At 45.1% G+C, this 17,320-nt stretch overlaps 1 protein-coding gene across 2 annotated transcripts in view; it reads left to right on the top strand.

Annotated features, from left to right (window-relative positions):
* ECRG4 (ECRG4 augurin precursor) overlaps positions 1–17,320 on the top strand; it is a 69,903-nt gene that overhangs the window by 49,484 nt on the left and 3,099 nt on the right. The window contains exons 2-3 of one of the 2 annotated variants that reach the window (XM_069029016.1): positions 14,330–14,446; positions 15,116–15,163. In XM_069029016.1, coding sequence (XP_068885117.1) covers positions 14,362–14,446; positions 15,116–15,163 — 133 coding nt within the window. In that variant the 5' untranslated portion in view covers positions 14,330–14,361. Of the gene's footprint in view, positions 1–14,316; positions 14,447–15,115; positions 15,164–17,320 lie in introns of those variants that run through there. The other variant, XM_069029010.1, reaches the window with a different exon arrangement.

The following is a 17,320-nucleotide window of genomic DNA, read 5'->3' as shown; positions in this document are numbered from 1 at the left end:
GTGGTGAGAATAGCTCCTGGAAGGGATGAAGGGAGGACAGAGGCTGTTCTTGGTGGTGAGACATCACAGTGTGTCTCAGTCTCATCTGACTTGGCTCTCAACACTGCATGGTGTTTTCCTGACCCCTGTGCTGTCAGTGAGAGGGCGAATCAGGGGATCGAGTGAAATGATGGGAAGGTTGTTTCTACCTTTTCCCTTGGGGTATTTGCTGCCAAAGCTCCTTCCCTGATCCGGACCACTGCATGGCTCTATGAAGAGCTGTGTGGGCAAACACAGCAATGTGGGGAAAAGCAGGGCAGAGTTTGCTTAACCCACCTTTCCTGTTAAAAATGCATTCCCCGCATCGGAGCTTCACAGATCAGCCCTGAAGCTAAATTTTATTTTTCTAAGAAGGCATCTCCTTGAGTAAGCACTGATGTTTTCTGTGGAGTCAGCAAAGAAAAGAAAAGAAAAGGCTTTTAGTGGCTTCCAGGTACTGTTCGTTTAGGTTTAAAAATCTGTGCCAGGTGGACTGGGTTTTGCTGAGTAAACAGCAAGCCACTGTGGTGGTACTTTTGAGGTCTGCATGATCATGTTATTTCCAAGTGGTGGCAGTAAGTAGAGCCTCTCCTCCCAGTACTCCAACATGAATGTAGACATGTGGCAGGCTGCCTGGAGGTGAGCCCCATGTGCAGTGTCTGGGCCCTTATGGACTGCATACAGCTGCTTTGCCACTGTATGTGATGGTATGTCCCATAAGCATGAATATTCACCCTAATGTGGCCAGACATCCTGAAGTATGATCCAAAGGGTACGTCCATTTCCACTGAATGTCTGGATATGTGTCCTGTCTTAGCCATTCTGGCACTAAAAATACATAATGTGCCTCCAAAATACAGCTGTAACTTCATCAAATGTTTGTTTAAATTGATTGCAATTTCCTTGGGCCATTTGCAACATTACTGAGATGTCCCACTAAAAATAAGAGCTTTTTAATGTACAGATGCCACACTCATTGTCTGTTCCTTGTTAGTTACATATTCAGATAAATTAATTTGATATTATTGATGTCCATCTTGTTTATTCCTCCTGGATCATCCACAAGAAGAGGTTAAAACCACTGCACTTGTGGTAAAACACAGTTTTGCTGCTGCAGCCTTGTGAAGTTTTGAGTGTAACTGGTGTTTACCAGGAAAATGGGTCTTTATGAATCCCAGCCTTGTTCCCTGAAGTAAGGTGAGCCTGCTGGTCATGCCTTTGGCCTCTGACCCTCCTGCTGACCCCAGGTGTGCCGTCCCTCCTGAGTCTCAGCTCTGCTGCACCAGCACATACTGGTTCCCAGCACCTGCAAGGAATTAAAGAGCACTAAAATACTCCCTGGAGCTGGGCGCTCATCGTACAGTACAGCCGACACAAAAGCTGAAATTCCTTTCACATGAGAACATGGGTACATCTGCTTGCAATCATCTTCCTCCAGGCAGCCGGCCTGATCAAGGAGAAATGTGACTCTCCACACTTGGTCCAAGGAGTGCTGGGTAGACGCCTACAGCCAAGGGGCTGGGATTTGGAAGAGAAATAAACTCGCCTTTCACACCCGGCATCCCCAGCAGTCCCGTGGCTCCCGCGCTCACAGCCTTGGCCGCTTCTTGCCCTGCTTGCAGGAGGCAAGGCATGCTGAAATAAAGAGAAACTTGTTCTGTGGCAGGAAAGGTCATTTCTTCTGGCCAGGCATTCCCATCCTGGGAAGGAGACAGGAAGCATATTACATTAAAGGTAAACTGATAAAATATTTGTCTGCTGGAGGAAGGGGAGGAATGTCAAAAACATGTTAGTGTTCTTTCAAAAAAATTATTGTGGCATCTTACTCCTTCCCTGACAACAACTGTGGGTGTCATGAAGAAATGTTTTAGCCTTCAGTGATGTGTAGGCTTATGCAGGGCATTTTCCTTGCTGCAAGGATGCTCTTTGTCTGTCTGTGCATGCCTGCATGTGTACACACCGGGGTGTGAATGTGCTCCCTGCAGCGGAGGAAACAACTGAAAGTGTTAGAAGTGAGTGGACATAGAGGGCATATTAGCAGAGTCTCTGGGAAATCTATTGTTTGTTTGTTATTACTTTCTTTGTTGCAGCTGACCAATGAGAAAACAACTAAAAAAATCACTTCTTTGATGAAATGTGCAGTTTGTAGCACAGATGTCTTATGGTTTGTGTACTTCTGTAGATTTGTCACATTCCATGTTAAAACTTGTTTTTCATGCTGCTACACAAGAGGACTGAAGAAGTAATTTATAGGTACAATTAAGAATGCCATGTTTGGGGAATAAAGGGAGAGTATTTGCAACAAAAGCAAGTTTGACAATTGAGTGGCTCAGCTTCACTGTTATTCCTGAAAGCAAACTGAAGGCAGCAGCCACAGTGTACTTTTAATCTTCAAGTCTGATCATCCATTAATATGTTTGTAAAGGCTTGGTTGCCCCACCTCCTCAGGCTGGTTTTTACCAGCTCAATAGCCCAGGTAGCCTGCAGACTTGAGCCAGGTTTTCAGAAGACATTAAAAACTCAGTGATGCAGTTGTAGCTGCAGTGCTCCAAGGACATGTGCGTCCCAACCCAGCCGCAGCATCCCTACGGCTGGACTGATTAAAATGGTCAGAAGTGACAATTCACCACAACCCTGCAGGAAAATGCTGTGCTGCAGGCTGGGCAAGAGGACCTGGGGCAAGGCAGCCTGCTCTGTGTATGCTGTTTGGAGGCATGTGGTTAAATCAGGCATGGTCTGCTCCCAAACTCTTTGAACTGAACTGTTGCTAAGACCTGCTAAGGTCTTGGTTTCAGACAAGCTATATTCTTGGCGTCAAACAAGTGCCTAATAAAGAGGACAGTTCTAATGAATAAGACTTACTTTGGACATTTTTAAGAATCTATCTTGTTTAGGGAAGTTTTGGTAGGGTGGAAGAACATCACCCCTTAGTAAATGCAAAGAACAGTGATGGACAGATAATGTTTTAAAAAAAAAATTGGCTAGCAGAGGTTCTGCATATTTGACCATTGCAGTTCATTCACATACATTCATGTACACATGCAGAGTTTTAAGCTGACAGTAGAATGATCTGTGCTAGCACATGAAAATTCAAAGGGAAACGTCTGTCATTAAAAACAATAGGAAAAAGCATTTATTTAGCACAGGCTGAAATGCAGAAATGTTTGCATGCTGTGTTTGGCTTGATTTACTATAGGGAAGAGTTAATGATGTACAGAAGTGTTGTCTGTAAGAAACAGTGCGGGGTCTGCTGTTTTCTGGGGCTTCTCACGTGAATGTTCTTTGGGTCTTGCAACACACTGACACTCTGTAATAAATCCACCAGGGTATTTTTTAAAGGCCTCATACTCAATGTATTTTTTTAATACGGTTTCGTTCCCTGTGAATACTAATGTGGATATACAGAGATGAGGAGCTTTCCAACGACAGACACAGATGGGATGCCTTTAAGGCTGTGTCAGTGGCCTCTGAAAATATTGATTACCAAGTGTGGTTACTGAGAAAAGATGCTGAAGCCTTTGGAATTGAACAGTTAACAGAGCGTGCATCAAACCTGTATTTTCAGCTATAGGAGGATAAGCCCTTATGTCAGCCCTTCCCTATGTCAGCCACTAACTGATGGTTGGGTCTCAGTGTAGCTATGGGAAAAGGCACATCTGTGTTCCTTTGCTTTGTGAAGGCTGTGCTTACAGAGAACATTCTTACCACTCACCACACAGATTTCATCCTCAGCAGGAGGATGAGTTTTCATCCTTGGCAGGAGGCACAAGCACAAGTCTTCAACTTTGGGGACCAAATGGAATTTGTCAAGGCCTTGCAGAATCAGGTCTCTTGCCTGTTGGTCTTTCTAATGTTATGCCACTGCTTTTGTCTCCTCTGCCTCTTACTTGCAGCCTCTCTGTTCCTCGTAGCGCTGTCATCAGCTGCCATCCTGTTTCAGGTATTGCCTGAAGCCACTGCTGAGCAATTGATGGGAAAACAATAATGGTTAGATTGGAGGAAAGTTTGCTTCAGCAGGCATTTTTGTATAAATTTAGAGAAATCCATTTTGTAGGTGACTTGTAAATGTACAAACCCTACACTATCACCTGTCTTTTCCTTCCTTTTACATCCAAGAGAGATTCATTGATTTTAAGGCTAGAAGACATCACTCTGGGCTGACCATGTGCAAAATTCAGGTACTCTGACATCCCTGTATAAAATTATGTTTCAGGATCAAGAAGAGTACCTGTGACAGAGACTGTCTTTTGACAAGGAGAAAAAACTCTCCTTGATTTAGAAAGATCCACGTAGTCCAAGGCAATTCTTTCGAAGTTGTTCCAGTGTTGTTAACATCCATCTGATATTTCCCCTTAGACTCTGAGCTCATTACACATCCAATTAGGCTAAAAGAGCTTCAGAAGGGAGGCTGCTCCACTACCTGCACATTCATTGTCCATGCACAGAATTTAAATATCAGTAAGCAAAATGCATTTGTTTCATAATTGTAATTGTTCTTGTCATAAACTCAGCCTCAGATTATTTTGGCTAATTTGTTCCTGAAGCTGCCTACATAGTCTGGGAAGGAAATAGGAAGATACATTTTCCAACATATTTGCTATCCAGAAAATGTACTTAGACCTTTGATTAATATTCCTAGTTTGTATTGTTTATTTACACGTAAGAGTTTAGTTGTCTGTAATGAGAGCTTATTTTTAAAAGAAAATATATGATGTTTAAGTGGAAACTACAGATGAATAGGAGAGAGACACCTCAGATGAAATAATAAGAGGTGGAATTTGTTGAAACCAAAATGAAGGAATTCTGTCAGCCTTTGTTTTAATCTGTTTCTTTTTTTAGCCTTGCCTGGAGTTGCCTGTGCGCTCGCAGGGAAATCAATCTACGCCTTGGGCAGTGGGATCTCTCCATGGCTAGGGAGACTGATTGATTGTTTCATATATTGAGACTGTAGGTTTGATGGGAACTCTATAGGAACGGTGACAGCACTGGAGATTTGAGGGTTTTGGCTTCTTTATTAAAATACATGCCTTACAACATGTGCTCCTTCTTATAAGATAAAAAGTCCTCTCTCCACTGTGTACTTCTGTCTTCTTTCTGCTGTGTATTTCTCTTCTCTTTTGTGTATTTCTCTCCTTCCTCTCCAAACATCTCAGTATGGATTGTTTAAAGTGCAAAATAAAATTAATAACTCATGTAAGATTAGTATTATGGAAAAGCTTTCCGATGGGCATATTTAGTGGCTTTGTAATGATTCAGTGATTTGGTTGTATTTGGTGCTTTTTTTCTAAGTGTAAAATAATTTCCCATAACATGGCCTTCTCAAACCCCATGACAAAAATTTCACATGAAATTATCAAGGGTAAAGTGTTGGTTTTTCTAAACCCAAGGACTCTTAGATTTAAATCAGCAAAACCAGGACTTTTCTTATCCAAGTGCCTAAAATTTGCACAGTGGCCGACCAGGCTCAATCTCTGCAGAATGTGCTCCCATGATGGGTACAGTGTTTGATTTCAAAGTATGGCTGATCTGTCAATTTCTCTTCATTGAAAAAACCAAACAGCAGAAAGCTTCCTATCTGCTCCTATCTCCTCCCTGCTGTCCAGGGATGCATTGGAGTCACCATCCCTGGAAGCTTTTAAAAGATGCATGGATTTGGCACTTCGAGACATGGTTTAGTGGTGGACTCGACAGTGGAAGGTTTGTAATTGGACTCCATGATCTTAAAGGTCTTTCCCTACTAAATCTTTCTATGATGTAGTGATCTTCCCATCTCTGGTTAACAAGTGATTATCAACAACTGAAATTCAGAAAGAACTTCACAGAAAGGGTTGTTAAACACTGGAATGGGCTGCCTGTGGAGATGGTGGAGTCACCATCCCTGGAGGTGTTCAAGAAACAACTGGATGTGGCACTGCATGGTTTAGTTGACCAGGTGGTGATTGGCCAGTGGATGGACTTTCTGATTTTGGATCTAAGGACAATATAACATCAAAGTTATATTGCTGTCCCTGCATCAACATTAAACAACATAAAAATTAAAAGTTTAAGTGACCATCTTTAAGAAGATGTTTCTATTCCAGTTATAATTTGAGTAAAAATAAACAGTCTAATACCACTGTGTGGCCTCTCCCAATCTATTATAGAGTCATTACTGTGCTCGTGCCATTTCTGCAAGGTACAAGAGGTTCTCAAAGGTTTGTCTGTGTGTTTACTCACTGCTGTAAGGCTAAACCCTAACCTGGACACACACGTGAAAGAAAGACATTGGTGGCATCAGGGCATCAGGGCATTACCCAGCTCAGGTCCTCCCCAGTTCCAAATACTGTTCAGGAATATTTATTAGACTTGCAGCCCATTTTAATAAATAATTACCAGGTGAAAGCATCTTTTCATTGTAGCCATTAGGTGGTAACATTACCTAATAAAAAGGCAGTCACTGTCCTTCACTCAGGGACAGTACTACAGATCTGCCATGCAGGATGTGAAAATGCATTAAACCAGGACAACATTCTTTAAAGCAAAAATCACTGTGGTCCTCTTTAAAATAAAAAAGGAGTCAAACACAAAGATTTATAATGTCAAGTCTTGAGAGAAGAGGAGGTGAAATAATTTTGTGTTGGTTTTGGTAAAATAAGTGATTGAATTGCTCATTCCAACTCGAAGAATGACATCCTCAGAAATCCTCTTTCTGAAGCTGATTAACTTTCAGATTAAAATTAATATCTGATATCTGATTAAAATTAATATCAGCCCAGAAAGTGAGAGATCTGACCCAGACCGTGGCTGTCTTGCCTACCAGGACATTTTTGATGGAAGGGAAACAGCATGCTGGAGATAGATGGCAGCATCTTAGCTCCTCTGTGCCACCCTTCATGGCAGGAGTTCCAGGGCAAAAGAGCAGTTATGCCGATGCCTTGAGGAGTGAGCAGGAACTCCGGAGGCCTGTCTACATTAACAAGTGCAGGCAGGTTCTTCTGCTTGGTTGATGAAGAGCCAGCACTAGTTCAGGAGTTGTGCAGTCCTATTAGCATGAGGAGAGCTAATGTGAGCTGGGCCAGGCTCCATGCTGTGATTTGGGATCAGAGACCAGCAGCCTTCCCTTCTGCTGCTCACCAAACACAGGCCCAGGAGAGCAAAGAGATGGGGACGAAATGCCCACCTTTCCAGGGGAGCCATGTTTTTGTACAACAGTGCTTTGTGATATCCAGACATGGAGAGGGATTTAATCTTCCTGACATAAATGGGATTCCGTGGGGCTCTTGTGATTAAAAATGCATGTGTGCATGAATACTTGCAGGGAGGGTGCCTAAATGATCACCACAGGCAAAAAAACCTCCCCTCGAATTTCCATACCCTGCAGCCACCCACCCTTTGAAGTCACTGGCATCCAGGGACAGCTGGGTGCAGTGAGGCTTCATGGGGGAAGATTAAAGATGTCATGATCTCTTACTCAGCAGCAGCAGAGAGAGAGCACAGAGAGTGCATTCTCGTGGAAACAAACCGAACAGTAAATCAAAGAGGTAATCCAACATCAGATGAGCAGAGGCACAGGCTTGCTCACAGGCAGGCCATTGGTGAAACTGGGACGCACAAATGTAAAGCAGAGCCAGCAAGAGTGGCCACAGAGCAGATCAAGAGAGGTGTAAGGTCATATGTGATAAAGTCAGGAAGACAAGTGAGGTTTCTGCTCTGATAACCTGAGAATCACGCTCCAAGCTGGGATGCACTGCATGTTACTAAGGCTCCCAAGGGCTCATGTTTGACCTGAGGAGAGAGCAGTCACCTGCCCTCTGCTGCAGGTGACTCTGCTGTATTTCATATTTCAGCCTCAGGCAGGCTGGCAGTGCTGCTGAAAACTGCAGCCCGTGTGATTCTTGCCTGCCTGAGAACGCAGGCAGGGAAAAACAGGTTGTTTTGTTTATGCTGAAAATGCCTGTATACTCCAGGCGATGTTCCAGCTCCTCTGCTTTGAAACGTGGGCTTCACACTGAGCCAAGAGTGGCAGCAGCTCTCTGGAGTGTTCCCCTTTTCCTTCCCCATGAAAATGCACCCACTTTCTACCATTTCAATTAAACCCCCATATTTTTACAGCACATACTCAGCAGGCACATGCTGTGTCCCTGCAGGTCTCTGAGGCTCCTGGCCATGCTGGCAAGGTTGCAGTGGAGATGCGCAGGGCTTGCCGGAGCATTGCTGCAGGCTCCTGGTGCTGTGGGGATTGAGGCACAGGGAGGGAAAACTCGGGCAGACCTATCACAAATTAACCTGTCACTCTGTCAGGCTCTTTGCTCCTCAGAAGGCAAACCTGTTCTGCTAGTAAACTTTCCTGCACAGGCTGAAATCCACTCTGGAACATGCCCATATTTAACCAGTGTCATCACTAAGGGGTCATGAAGATACTGATTTGTCCTGCAGGGACCAGTTTTAGGCACTGCCAAAGCCTCAAAATGCATGACAGGAGAAGGAAGAAATCAGGTGGGATGGGTTCTGTGCAAGTCAGATTGCGTCTCTTTCTGCAGCCATCTGCTCTGGGGACAGTGCTTACCAAGCAGTGAGCTTCATCAAACCAGCTTCCTGGTGAAGCCTGAGGAAGGAAGTAATGCTGTCATAATGAGGATTTGGTTGAGGGCCCAGGAAGACATGGCAACCAGAACGGAGCTTCTGGCATTAGTGTTGGACACTCTTCAGGGAAGGGCTGGATCACTGGGAACAGTGGCACAGGTGACATGATGTAGTACAAGGTCAGACAGCTTTTTTTATTATATGAATAACACCCACACCCTGAGAAAGCCCAGAGTTTTGGGGAAAGAAGAGAAACATGTACAAACCATTAGGACAGCAATGATGTATAGGAAAAGGGATGCTAACACCAAATTGTTACATTTAAGATTTTTGAGACTTTGCATTTCCTAATCTTTGAGTAGGTGCAGCTTGTTTGTTGGGTGGGTCTGTCTTTTTGTTTGTTTGTTCAGGGTTTTTTTTAAGAAAGTGTGTGTGCATCCTGGATGTGAATAATAAAATAAGGCAATGAACACAAGTAAAAAAAAAATCTCAAAAATGAGAGTTCAGAAAAAAATGTTTTGAAGCATGAAAAATAGGTACCCCAAATGACAGCAGTAAAGGAAAGAATGATTTGAATGAAATCAGGCCATGTCAAAAAGACAGGTATTAATGTACTAGAGTCCCTTTCCATCTCCCTTCCTGTTAAATCTGACACGCAGACTTGCTGTATGCTACCAGGTTTATCCTAAAAGTATGCTGCAGGCAGTGAAAGAGAAAAAGGAGAAGGATTTCTTAGAGAGAGAATGTTTTTATCCCTCTGTGGAAAGGAAGCATCCATGATCTGATAATGTTGCTGAACTAATCTGCTTCTCACTGAGCTTATCACCAGAGGAATAAGGTTAATTCTGCAGTGAGGGCAGCAAAGTGCTGTCAGTCAGTGAAGGAAGGAGGATGGACAGACCAACAGACACCATTTCTTATCTGGCAGGCTCTGACAGAAGCTGAGAAAAATATCAGCAGTAGCCAAGCAGGAGAAAAAAATCCCAACAACTTTATTTTAAGCTGTTTTGAGCTCTAATATTCATTACTAAAATGGACCAAAGAAACAGTGCAACCAGTTGAGGTGCAATGGCTGAAATGTGTCCCAAACCATGTGCCAAGGACAATGAGACTCACAGCTGACAACAAATAAACTTTTCCTAAAGAAAAGGTGTTTGCCCTGGGACTTTGGGCTGGTCCTGTCACTGTCAGTACATCTCTGGGGCAGAGATGAAACTCAAAATATTTTGGAAAGAACTGACTGATGATTTAAATATTCTTCCTTCTGTTTGGAAAGAAAACAGGACTCCTGCACTTTTCTTGGAATAGCATGAAGAAAATGATTTGGAGTGCCAAGTGCCTCTACCCTAAGGCAAGTGACCAGGACAATATGGCTGGGAGATTTGTAAAAACCTTATTAGCAGAAAGTAATCATTTTCTGGGTGTTAGGAACACTGTTAAATGCTGCCGTGTTCTTGATCAAAGGGATGATTTTAGTGGATTGTTAAAATCTGCATGGCGCTTCCTTGCAAAAGATGAAGTGTCATCTCCTGCACTCCCTGGCCAATTTCCAACTCATCTACTTGCCTACTAAGTTATGCTGATATCGAGCCTCGTTATTTTATCTTAAGTCTCATTATATTTGGTGGTGGGGTTTTCTTGGAAATCCAGCTTTGGTAGTCCTGTGATTATATAAGCATTTAATCTACACTGTATTCAATAACATTATTGTGTTGAAACATTTAAAATCATGAAGTCTAATAAAGAAAGAGGGAAAGAAACCAAGATCAATCTTTTTAATGCATTTTTTTTCTTGGGCTTGGAATTACTGAATACCCTTGAATAGCCATTACTGACACTCTCTCTTACATTTTAATGAATAAACCACAGTTCTCTCAACAGCTGCTGTGATGAGAGGCAAAAGCAGAGGAATCTCTGCTATTCAGGGATTTCTTTGTACTTAATTTTAGGCAAAATGTAGTATAATAATAATAATAATAGTAATAGTAATGGTAAAACACTTAAAAATTCAGAATGCTTTGAGCCAGAGATTGGCCCCCTCCCCGCCCCCCCATTTAAATCAGATCAGTTAAAGAGCCACACATGCCCACACCATTTCAGGTAGCTTAAGTTTAAACTGCTGGGCTTTAAACCAATGTGCATAAACTCAGAGATCACACAGATGAAATGGGGTTGCCTGAGTAGTCAGCAAACCTGCTGCAAGTTGAAGAGCTGTTTAAAAATCTAGGGCCTTCTTTGCTTACCCCAAAAGAACACAGTAAGTCCTGCAGGCTCCAAAGACAAAGCTGGCCAGTAGCAGACTCAGCTATCAGAATTTCTTCAGTGAGCTCCTTGCGTTGCTCCTGACTGTAGTTTCTCAAAGTCAGGTTCAGAGTGGTTTCCACTGGATTGCTCCCAAATTTTTGCCTCAGGCTTGCAAGACCGTAGTCCTCAGTCGAACCCCCTGCCATGAAAGTAATGATCCTGCCAGCTCCATCCTGCTGTCCTGCCGCAGGCATCCCTCCAATTCGTGATCTTTGTTGTGCTGAGGGCTTGATGGAGTTTACACCATGTGTGAAAGGGGCCCTGCTCACTGCTCCTCATTCCAGAGCTGTCTGGGGAACAGTCCTGCTGACAGCATTAATTAACATCTTTCAATAAAATTTGACATCAAGGGTCTACTACTGTCACCAGTGGTGATGAAAGACATTTAACCGAATGACATCATTAGTGCAGACTTGCTTACCTAACGCCCTTGGGAATGCTGCCCAACCATGCCAGCAGAGAGCTTCCAGCACTGGTGTGCCAGTGGAGGCAAATCAAGCCCTAAGACAAGCCTTAAACTCCTTCATGCTGAAGAAAGGGAGGTTTTAAAGAGAGCAATGTCACTGCTGATGGAGACATCCCAGGAAAACACTGCAGTTTCCAAGCTGTACACACAGCAACTGTGGTTTTCGTGGCAAATAATAGAAAGGGGTACTGCAGGCATGTCAATAAGCTTGGATATTCACTTGGGGGTAAATACTTGGAATAACAATGCAGTAGTTGCCAGCTCAGCAGAAAAATATATCTTACCACAATACCAGGGCAACGCTGCCTTAGTCCTTAAAACAACCTGAAAATAAAGAGATTGCTACTGGGAAAACACCATTCACCTTTCACCCTTGCCTTTGAAAAGAAGTGCTGTTATATTTTTCTTTACTTTATGTCAAAAACTTGTGTCCCCTGAGCTGAGAAAGTGACCTCTTCTCAAAGACACTCCACTCAGTTTAAACCTGAGCATTACAGTCATCTGTCAATCACTTCTTCCATCACTAGAGCAATGAATTTCTACAATAACCTTGTACTTGAGTCAATCCATTCTCTGGGTTTCACAAGATTGCATTTTATCCCAGCAGTTTCTTGAGTCATTATGATGTACTTGGTATCCAGAGGAGGTTCTGTGCTTTGTATTTCCCTGGACCAGAGCCACAAAGCACCTGAAGTTCTACTGAGCCCCAGCTCCCACACAAGGCTTGTTACAAACCAACCAGCTGAACACAACACCCTTTGCCATTACCAGTAGAGCAGTAAACCATGAATATTCATGACTAATTCCCCTAGTTTTATAAATTAACTCCATCATAGCTTTTCCATGTAGCCTTGCATATGTGTTCTTCACTTCTGTCCCTTCTAGCTATACTCTGCAAGTAACTATCCCAAAAGCTCTGGTGGTTTTAGCAAACAGGCTGTCAGCGTTAAGCTGATGAAAGAGTGCATTGATTCAGGACAAGGGGCATTTGCTCCAACACATGGTGTTGTCTGCTGACACTTGAAGCATGGGGCTACAGGGAAAAACCACTCAAAAACAGTGACAGAAAAGACAAACTAGTTCTGGTTCACATTTGCATGGGAGTTGAGCTGGGACCTCAGCCTCCTATGGAAGTTCTTCCATTACAGGGATCGGGAAGGTGCTGCTCCCTCCCGCTCTGCCTCTGTGGGAAGATGTGGCTCGTGCAGAGAGCCAGAGGCACTTTGGTTGAAGCTGTTGTTGCTGCCACTTGGGTTGGGATAACAGAATCATAAAATGGTTTGGGTTGGAAGAGACATTAAAGATGATCTCATTCCAATCCCTCCCCACCATCAGCAGGGGCACATTTCCAAAGACCAGGTTGCTCAGAGAACCGCATCCAACCTAGCCTTGAACACTTGCAGGGATGGGGCAGCCACAACTTCTCTGGGCAAGCAGTTCCAGGGTCTCACCACCCTCACAGCAAAGAATTTCTTCCTAATATGTAATCTAAACCTATCCTCTTTCAGTTTGAAGACATTATTCCTTGTCCTGTCATTACATGTCCTTGTAAAAAGTCCTTATAAAAAGGATGAGCAGAGTTGCCTCAGCTTTAGCTCAAGGGTGCTGGGGGATGAAGGACAGCAAGGGAAAAACTTTGAGCACAGATCCAAGTAATTTGTTTCAGAAGAGGAAAGATGTGTGGGGCAAACAGGAGCGATTTCCTGGAGCAGCATTCAGGCTGGGGCCGGGGCACTGCTGAGGGACCAGCCCATGCTGGTGATCCTTCTGCATTTTACAGTGAGTGTAAAAAGCCAGCCATGGGGCCTGGTCCCACCCCCACAATCAGCTGTACCTGTATGGCTCCCTCACCATGCCCTGGTGGCTACGTATATGTACACACATCCATATTCAGTATATGTATTTATATACAGTTGCAATATATAGACTGTGCACTCTGTGTGTGTGTATTCATCTGCAACTGATCTGGAACCGATCCTTCTATCAGGGAGCCAAGGCCCTAGCACTTGCCAGATTTCTCACAAGTAGTTTACAGAGGAAACTCAGCTCTCCCTTGCTCTAGGCTGGCACAGGTTCAGCAGAAGGTGAGATGCTCATTATGGTCTCCTGAGTGCTGTGGGTCTCTGCTGCAAGGGAAGAGAGAGGTTTGTGTCTAAGGATGGGTAAGGAATTCATTAGGAATTCATCTGGGGTGTTTCTGGCATCTGCAGGGGAAGGAACTGATAGAAGATCAATTCATGGAGGGAAGGTTTAAGTCTGAATCAGGAAAAGGCAGGAGTATGTTTAGGCACCATTAGAGTTATGAAACTGCCAAGCAAGGCCTCTTAGATTGTGAGTTTAACTTTTGGTCCCTGAGTTCTTACAATAAACTAAAACTGTCCATATGCAGAAAAAAATTTTCCAAATTATTTTTTAAAGCTAATCAGCTAAAATGCATTGAGATTTTCTGGGGGTTTGGATGGTGGGAGAAAGGGGGACAGAGAAAACCCTGAACTAAGTCAGCTTTGGTTGATTCTGTTTAGTTTTTCCATCAAGGCAATCTCTTAATTTCCATGTGCTGTTCCAAGGATCCGACAAACGGGGTTTATATTGAGAACGATGTGCAGTGACATGCCACAGCCATTTAAAATTTTTTTAACTCCCCTGTCAGAAAAGCCTCCATGAACTGCTGGAAGGTCTTTACCAGTCTCACTGGATTGATTATGTGTAACTCCAAAAAAAAAAAAAAGTGCTTCTGGGAAGCAGCCGAGCACCCGGGTGGGTGCCTGGTCCTGCCCGCAGGAATCTCGCCCCGCTCCGAGCGCAGGGTGCGCAGTCCCACGGGATCCCGGGCTGGCTGCCGCTGCGGGGAGCGCTGCCCTCACCCCCCCGGCCCGCCGCCTCCCCGCCCCTCCCCGCCCGTCGGGACGGGCCCTTCCCTCCGCTCCCGCTCCTCCGTCCCTCCCTCCACCTCCGTCCTCTCCGTCTCCTCCCGCACAGGTGGGACTCCTCTCCTGGCCGCCCCTGCCGCGATGCCGCCGCCGTGTCCCCGCGGGGCCCTGCCCGGGGCCTCCCTCCTCCTCCTCCTCCTCCTGCCGCTGCTCTGCGCGGCCCCCGGTGAGTGAGCGCGGCGTGCGGGATGCGGGACACAGGGAAAGCATCACCCGGCACGTCCTGGAGAGCGGCAAAAAGCCTTCCCCCGGCCTCCCGCGTGGGTGAGAGCCTTCGGACGCTGCAAATCTTGTGCAAGTTGGGCATCTTTTTAAAAAGGCGCTTGTTTGGCAGTGACTGAAGCATTTCGGAACAGCCGAGCGCTTGTAGGTCTCCTGTCGCGCTGCCCGTCTGGGGATCAGCAGGATGACTGCTTCGATGCGCTTTGGGGCAGGATGCCAGGCACAATTTTGGGGCAGTCTGATTGTTAGCACAGCCCTCACCCAGTGACCAGGGACTTCCAGCATTATCATGTTGCTCTGGGTGCTGGTACTGGCACCAGCTGCAGTCTTCTGATGGAAAATATAATAATTTACTTGGCGGAGAAGGCCATAATTGGGTTTCTCTTGCCAAGAGAGCTGGGAAGAGGATGCTGGAGTGTCAGAAGCTTCCCTGCAGTGTATATTGTGCTCAGCTCTGGAAAGGGGAGCAAAGAGAGCAAGTTTGTCCTGGGAGAAACTTGTCTGCTTTGCCTGTTGAGCTGACGCTATAACAAAAATACTTTTGGCAGTTTTTGAGAAATAATCTTTTGTTGTTATTTCCTCCTTAGTAAATGTATGTGTTTTATTTGTCTAGATGTTTCAAGGGGCAATAAGCTTAAACTGATGCTTCAGAAACGAGAAGGTAAGTAAAGAGACAGCAAAGTGCTTTCCTTTGTTTTCCTCTGACTTGGTTGCTGTCAGCCGAAGCTACTGATGAGCTGTCCCTGTACCTCCAGCTCCTAGACTGCAGACAGAGCAGGAAGCTGCAAGCACAGGGCCACTCTCACCACGGGCCACACAAAAACCTCCTGCTCAGGCAGAACCTGTGCCTGCGTGCCCGTTTGGGATGTTGGGCTGGAGGCTCTGCTTCTCACAGCTCCCTCTGAAATCAGGGGTTCCCAGCCTCAGGCAGCATGCCTGCCTTTAGCACTGCACAGCGTGCAGCACAAACCTTTTCCAGTGTACGCATGGCAGACGTGGCATTTATCTGGTTTATTCTGGGAAGTCACAAACTTTTCCAAGGAATTATAATGCATGGAAATACTGCTGGCTCAGGCACAGAGAAGAAAATGTGCAAACCTGGATTGCCTATGATGCCTTGACTTGCTCTTTTTATCTTGGCCCTATGTGTGCTTCCTTTTTGGAAGACTGCTCTCTTACGGGAGAGATGATGGCCAAGGGCCCAGCAGTCAGAAGCATGGAATGGCTCACTGGTTGAGGGAAGGTGGTGGAAACTAAGCCAGCTGGGAACAAGCTGCACCATGGCAGATGAAACATCCCAGAAGTTTTGGCCAGCTCCCCTCAGCCTGCTCTATGGCTGAAGCAAAGAATTTACACCCCCACAGAGGGGACTCCTACTTTCTGCAAGGCTTTCTAATTTCTTACTGAGTTTTTTTTTCTGGCATCACTCCACACCTCTTACCAGCACTAAAATATAAATCCCACCCACCTCTCTTTTCCTTGTGTGTGGGTTCCTTGCCATCACCATTCTGCAGTGCTTGTGTGCAGATAGGAGCGACCTTCCTGCACCACAGCAGTGGCCACTTGTTTGTTCAGGTCCCCTGAGGAGAGGGACTTCCTGGGAAAGACAACCTGGCTTAGACCAGGAAAATCTGCAAAATTGATGATGGAGGGAACATGCAGCCCCTTTAATTCTAGCCTTGCTCCCCTTCTCTGGTTGGTTTCTAAAGCGAGCAGGCCAAGTGCACAGCACTGCTTCCCTTGCTGGCAGTGTCCCTTGTGCAAGGGCTCATTCATGGGGCATTTGCTCAGCTATCCCTCTTCTCAGTAGTAACACCCAGTTCAAGCTCATGGTGAGTTATCAGTTTCCAGCTCCTCATTGCAGGACAGCCTACTATTTCCCACTTACTGCAACACTCATCTATCACTTTTATCTCCAGAATCTCCTTCTCTCTGTAGTCCTTTTCCTTCCTCTGTGAGTCTGCCCAGCTCCTACTTCAGTGGTTTTCACATCTCCACTTGACGTCTCTGTCTACCCCAGCCTCTTCCCTCACATCCTCCAAAATTCCATGCACACTCATGTTCCTGATTTCTCCCTCATTGTAATGAACCATCTGAAGCCAAGTCTCCTCCTACTCCTACACACTTCTGGTTTCACAGCCAGACCACAGCCATGTTTTATCATTTCCGTGTGTGGCCAGAGGCTGGCCAGTCACAGAATCATAGAATTGTTAGATTGGAAAAGATCTCTAAGCTTAAGTTCAACCATTTACCCAGCACAGTCATGCTCACCACTAAACCATGTCCCTAAGTGCCACATCTACATGTTTTTAGAACACTAGCAGGGATGGCAATTCCCACCACTTCCCTAGGCAGCTCATTCGAAAGCTTGACCACTCTTTAAGTGAAGGAATTTTTCCTAACATCCAATCTAAACCTTCCCTGGCACAAATTGAGGCCATTTCTTCTCATCCTGTGTAGTCCTCACATCCATGCCTTTGGGAGGTGCATCGATTTGTCCAGCAGCCACGGCAAGCTGCTCTTAGGCATGGAGCAAGCCAGATGGCATGTCTGTGTCTGGCAGGGTGAGGGCATTTCCATGCGTCCCCCACGCAGGGTGCTATGAAAACCTGATGGGCTTTTATTTTCAGGCATACAGGGCATTTAGTAGCACTCATTTAAATGCTACTTTTTTACACATCAGATTCAAAAATCCATCTTTTTATGGGTTTCTGCCTTCACTCTGTTAGCAGTGTTTCTCCAGCTTCCTCAGTCTTTTTATCTTCTTATCTTTATCCCAATTACTGCAACTCTAGCACTTAGGGCCAGTCTCCTGTTC

The sequence above is a fragment of the Aphelocoma coerulescens genome, chromosome 1 (genome assembly GCF_041296385.1).
Source record: "Aphelocoma coerulescens isolate FSJ_1873_10779 chromosome 1, UR_Acoe_1.0, whole genome shotgun sequence".
Taxonomy (NCBI): Eukaryota; Metazoa; Chordata; class Aves; order Passeriformes; family Corvidae; genus Aphelocoma; species Aphelocoma coerulescens.
This window is presented reverse-complemented; position numbering and strand designations above follow the sequence as displayed.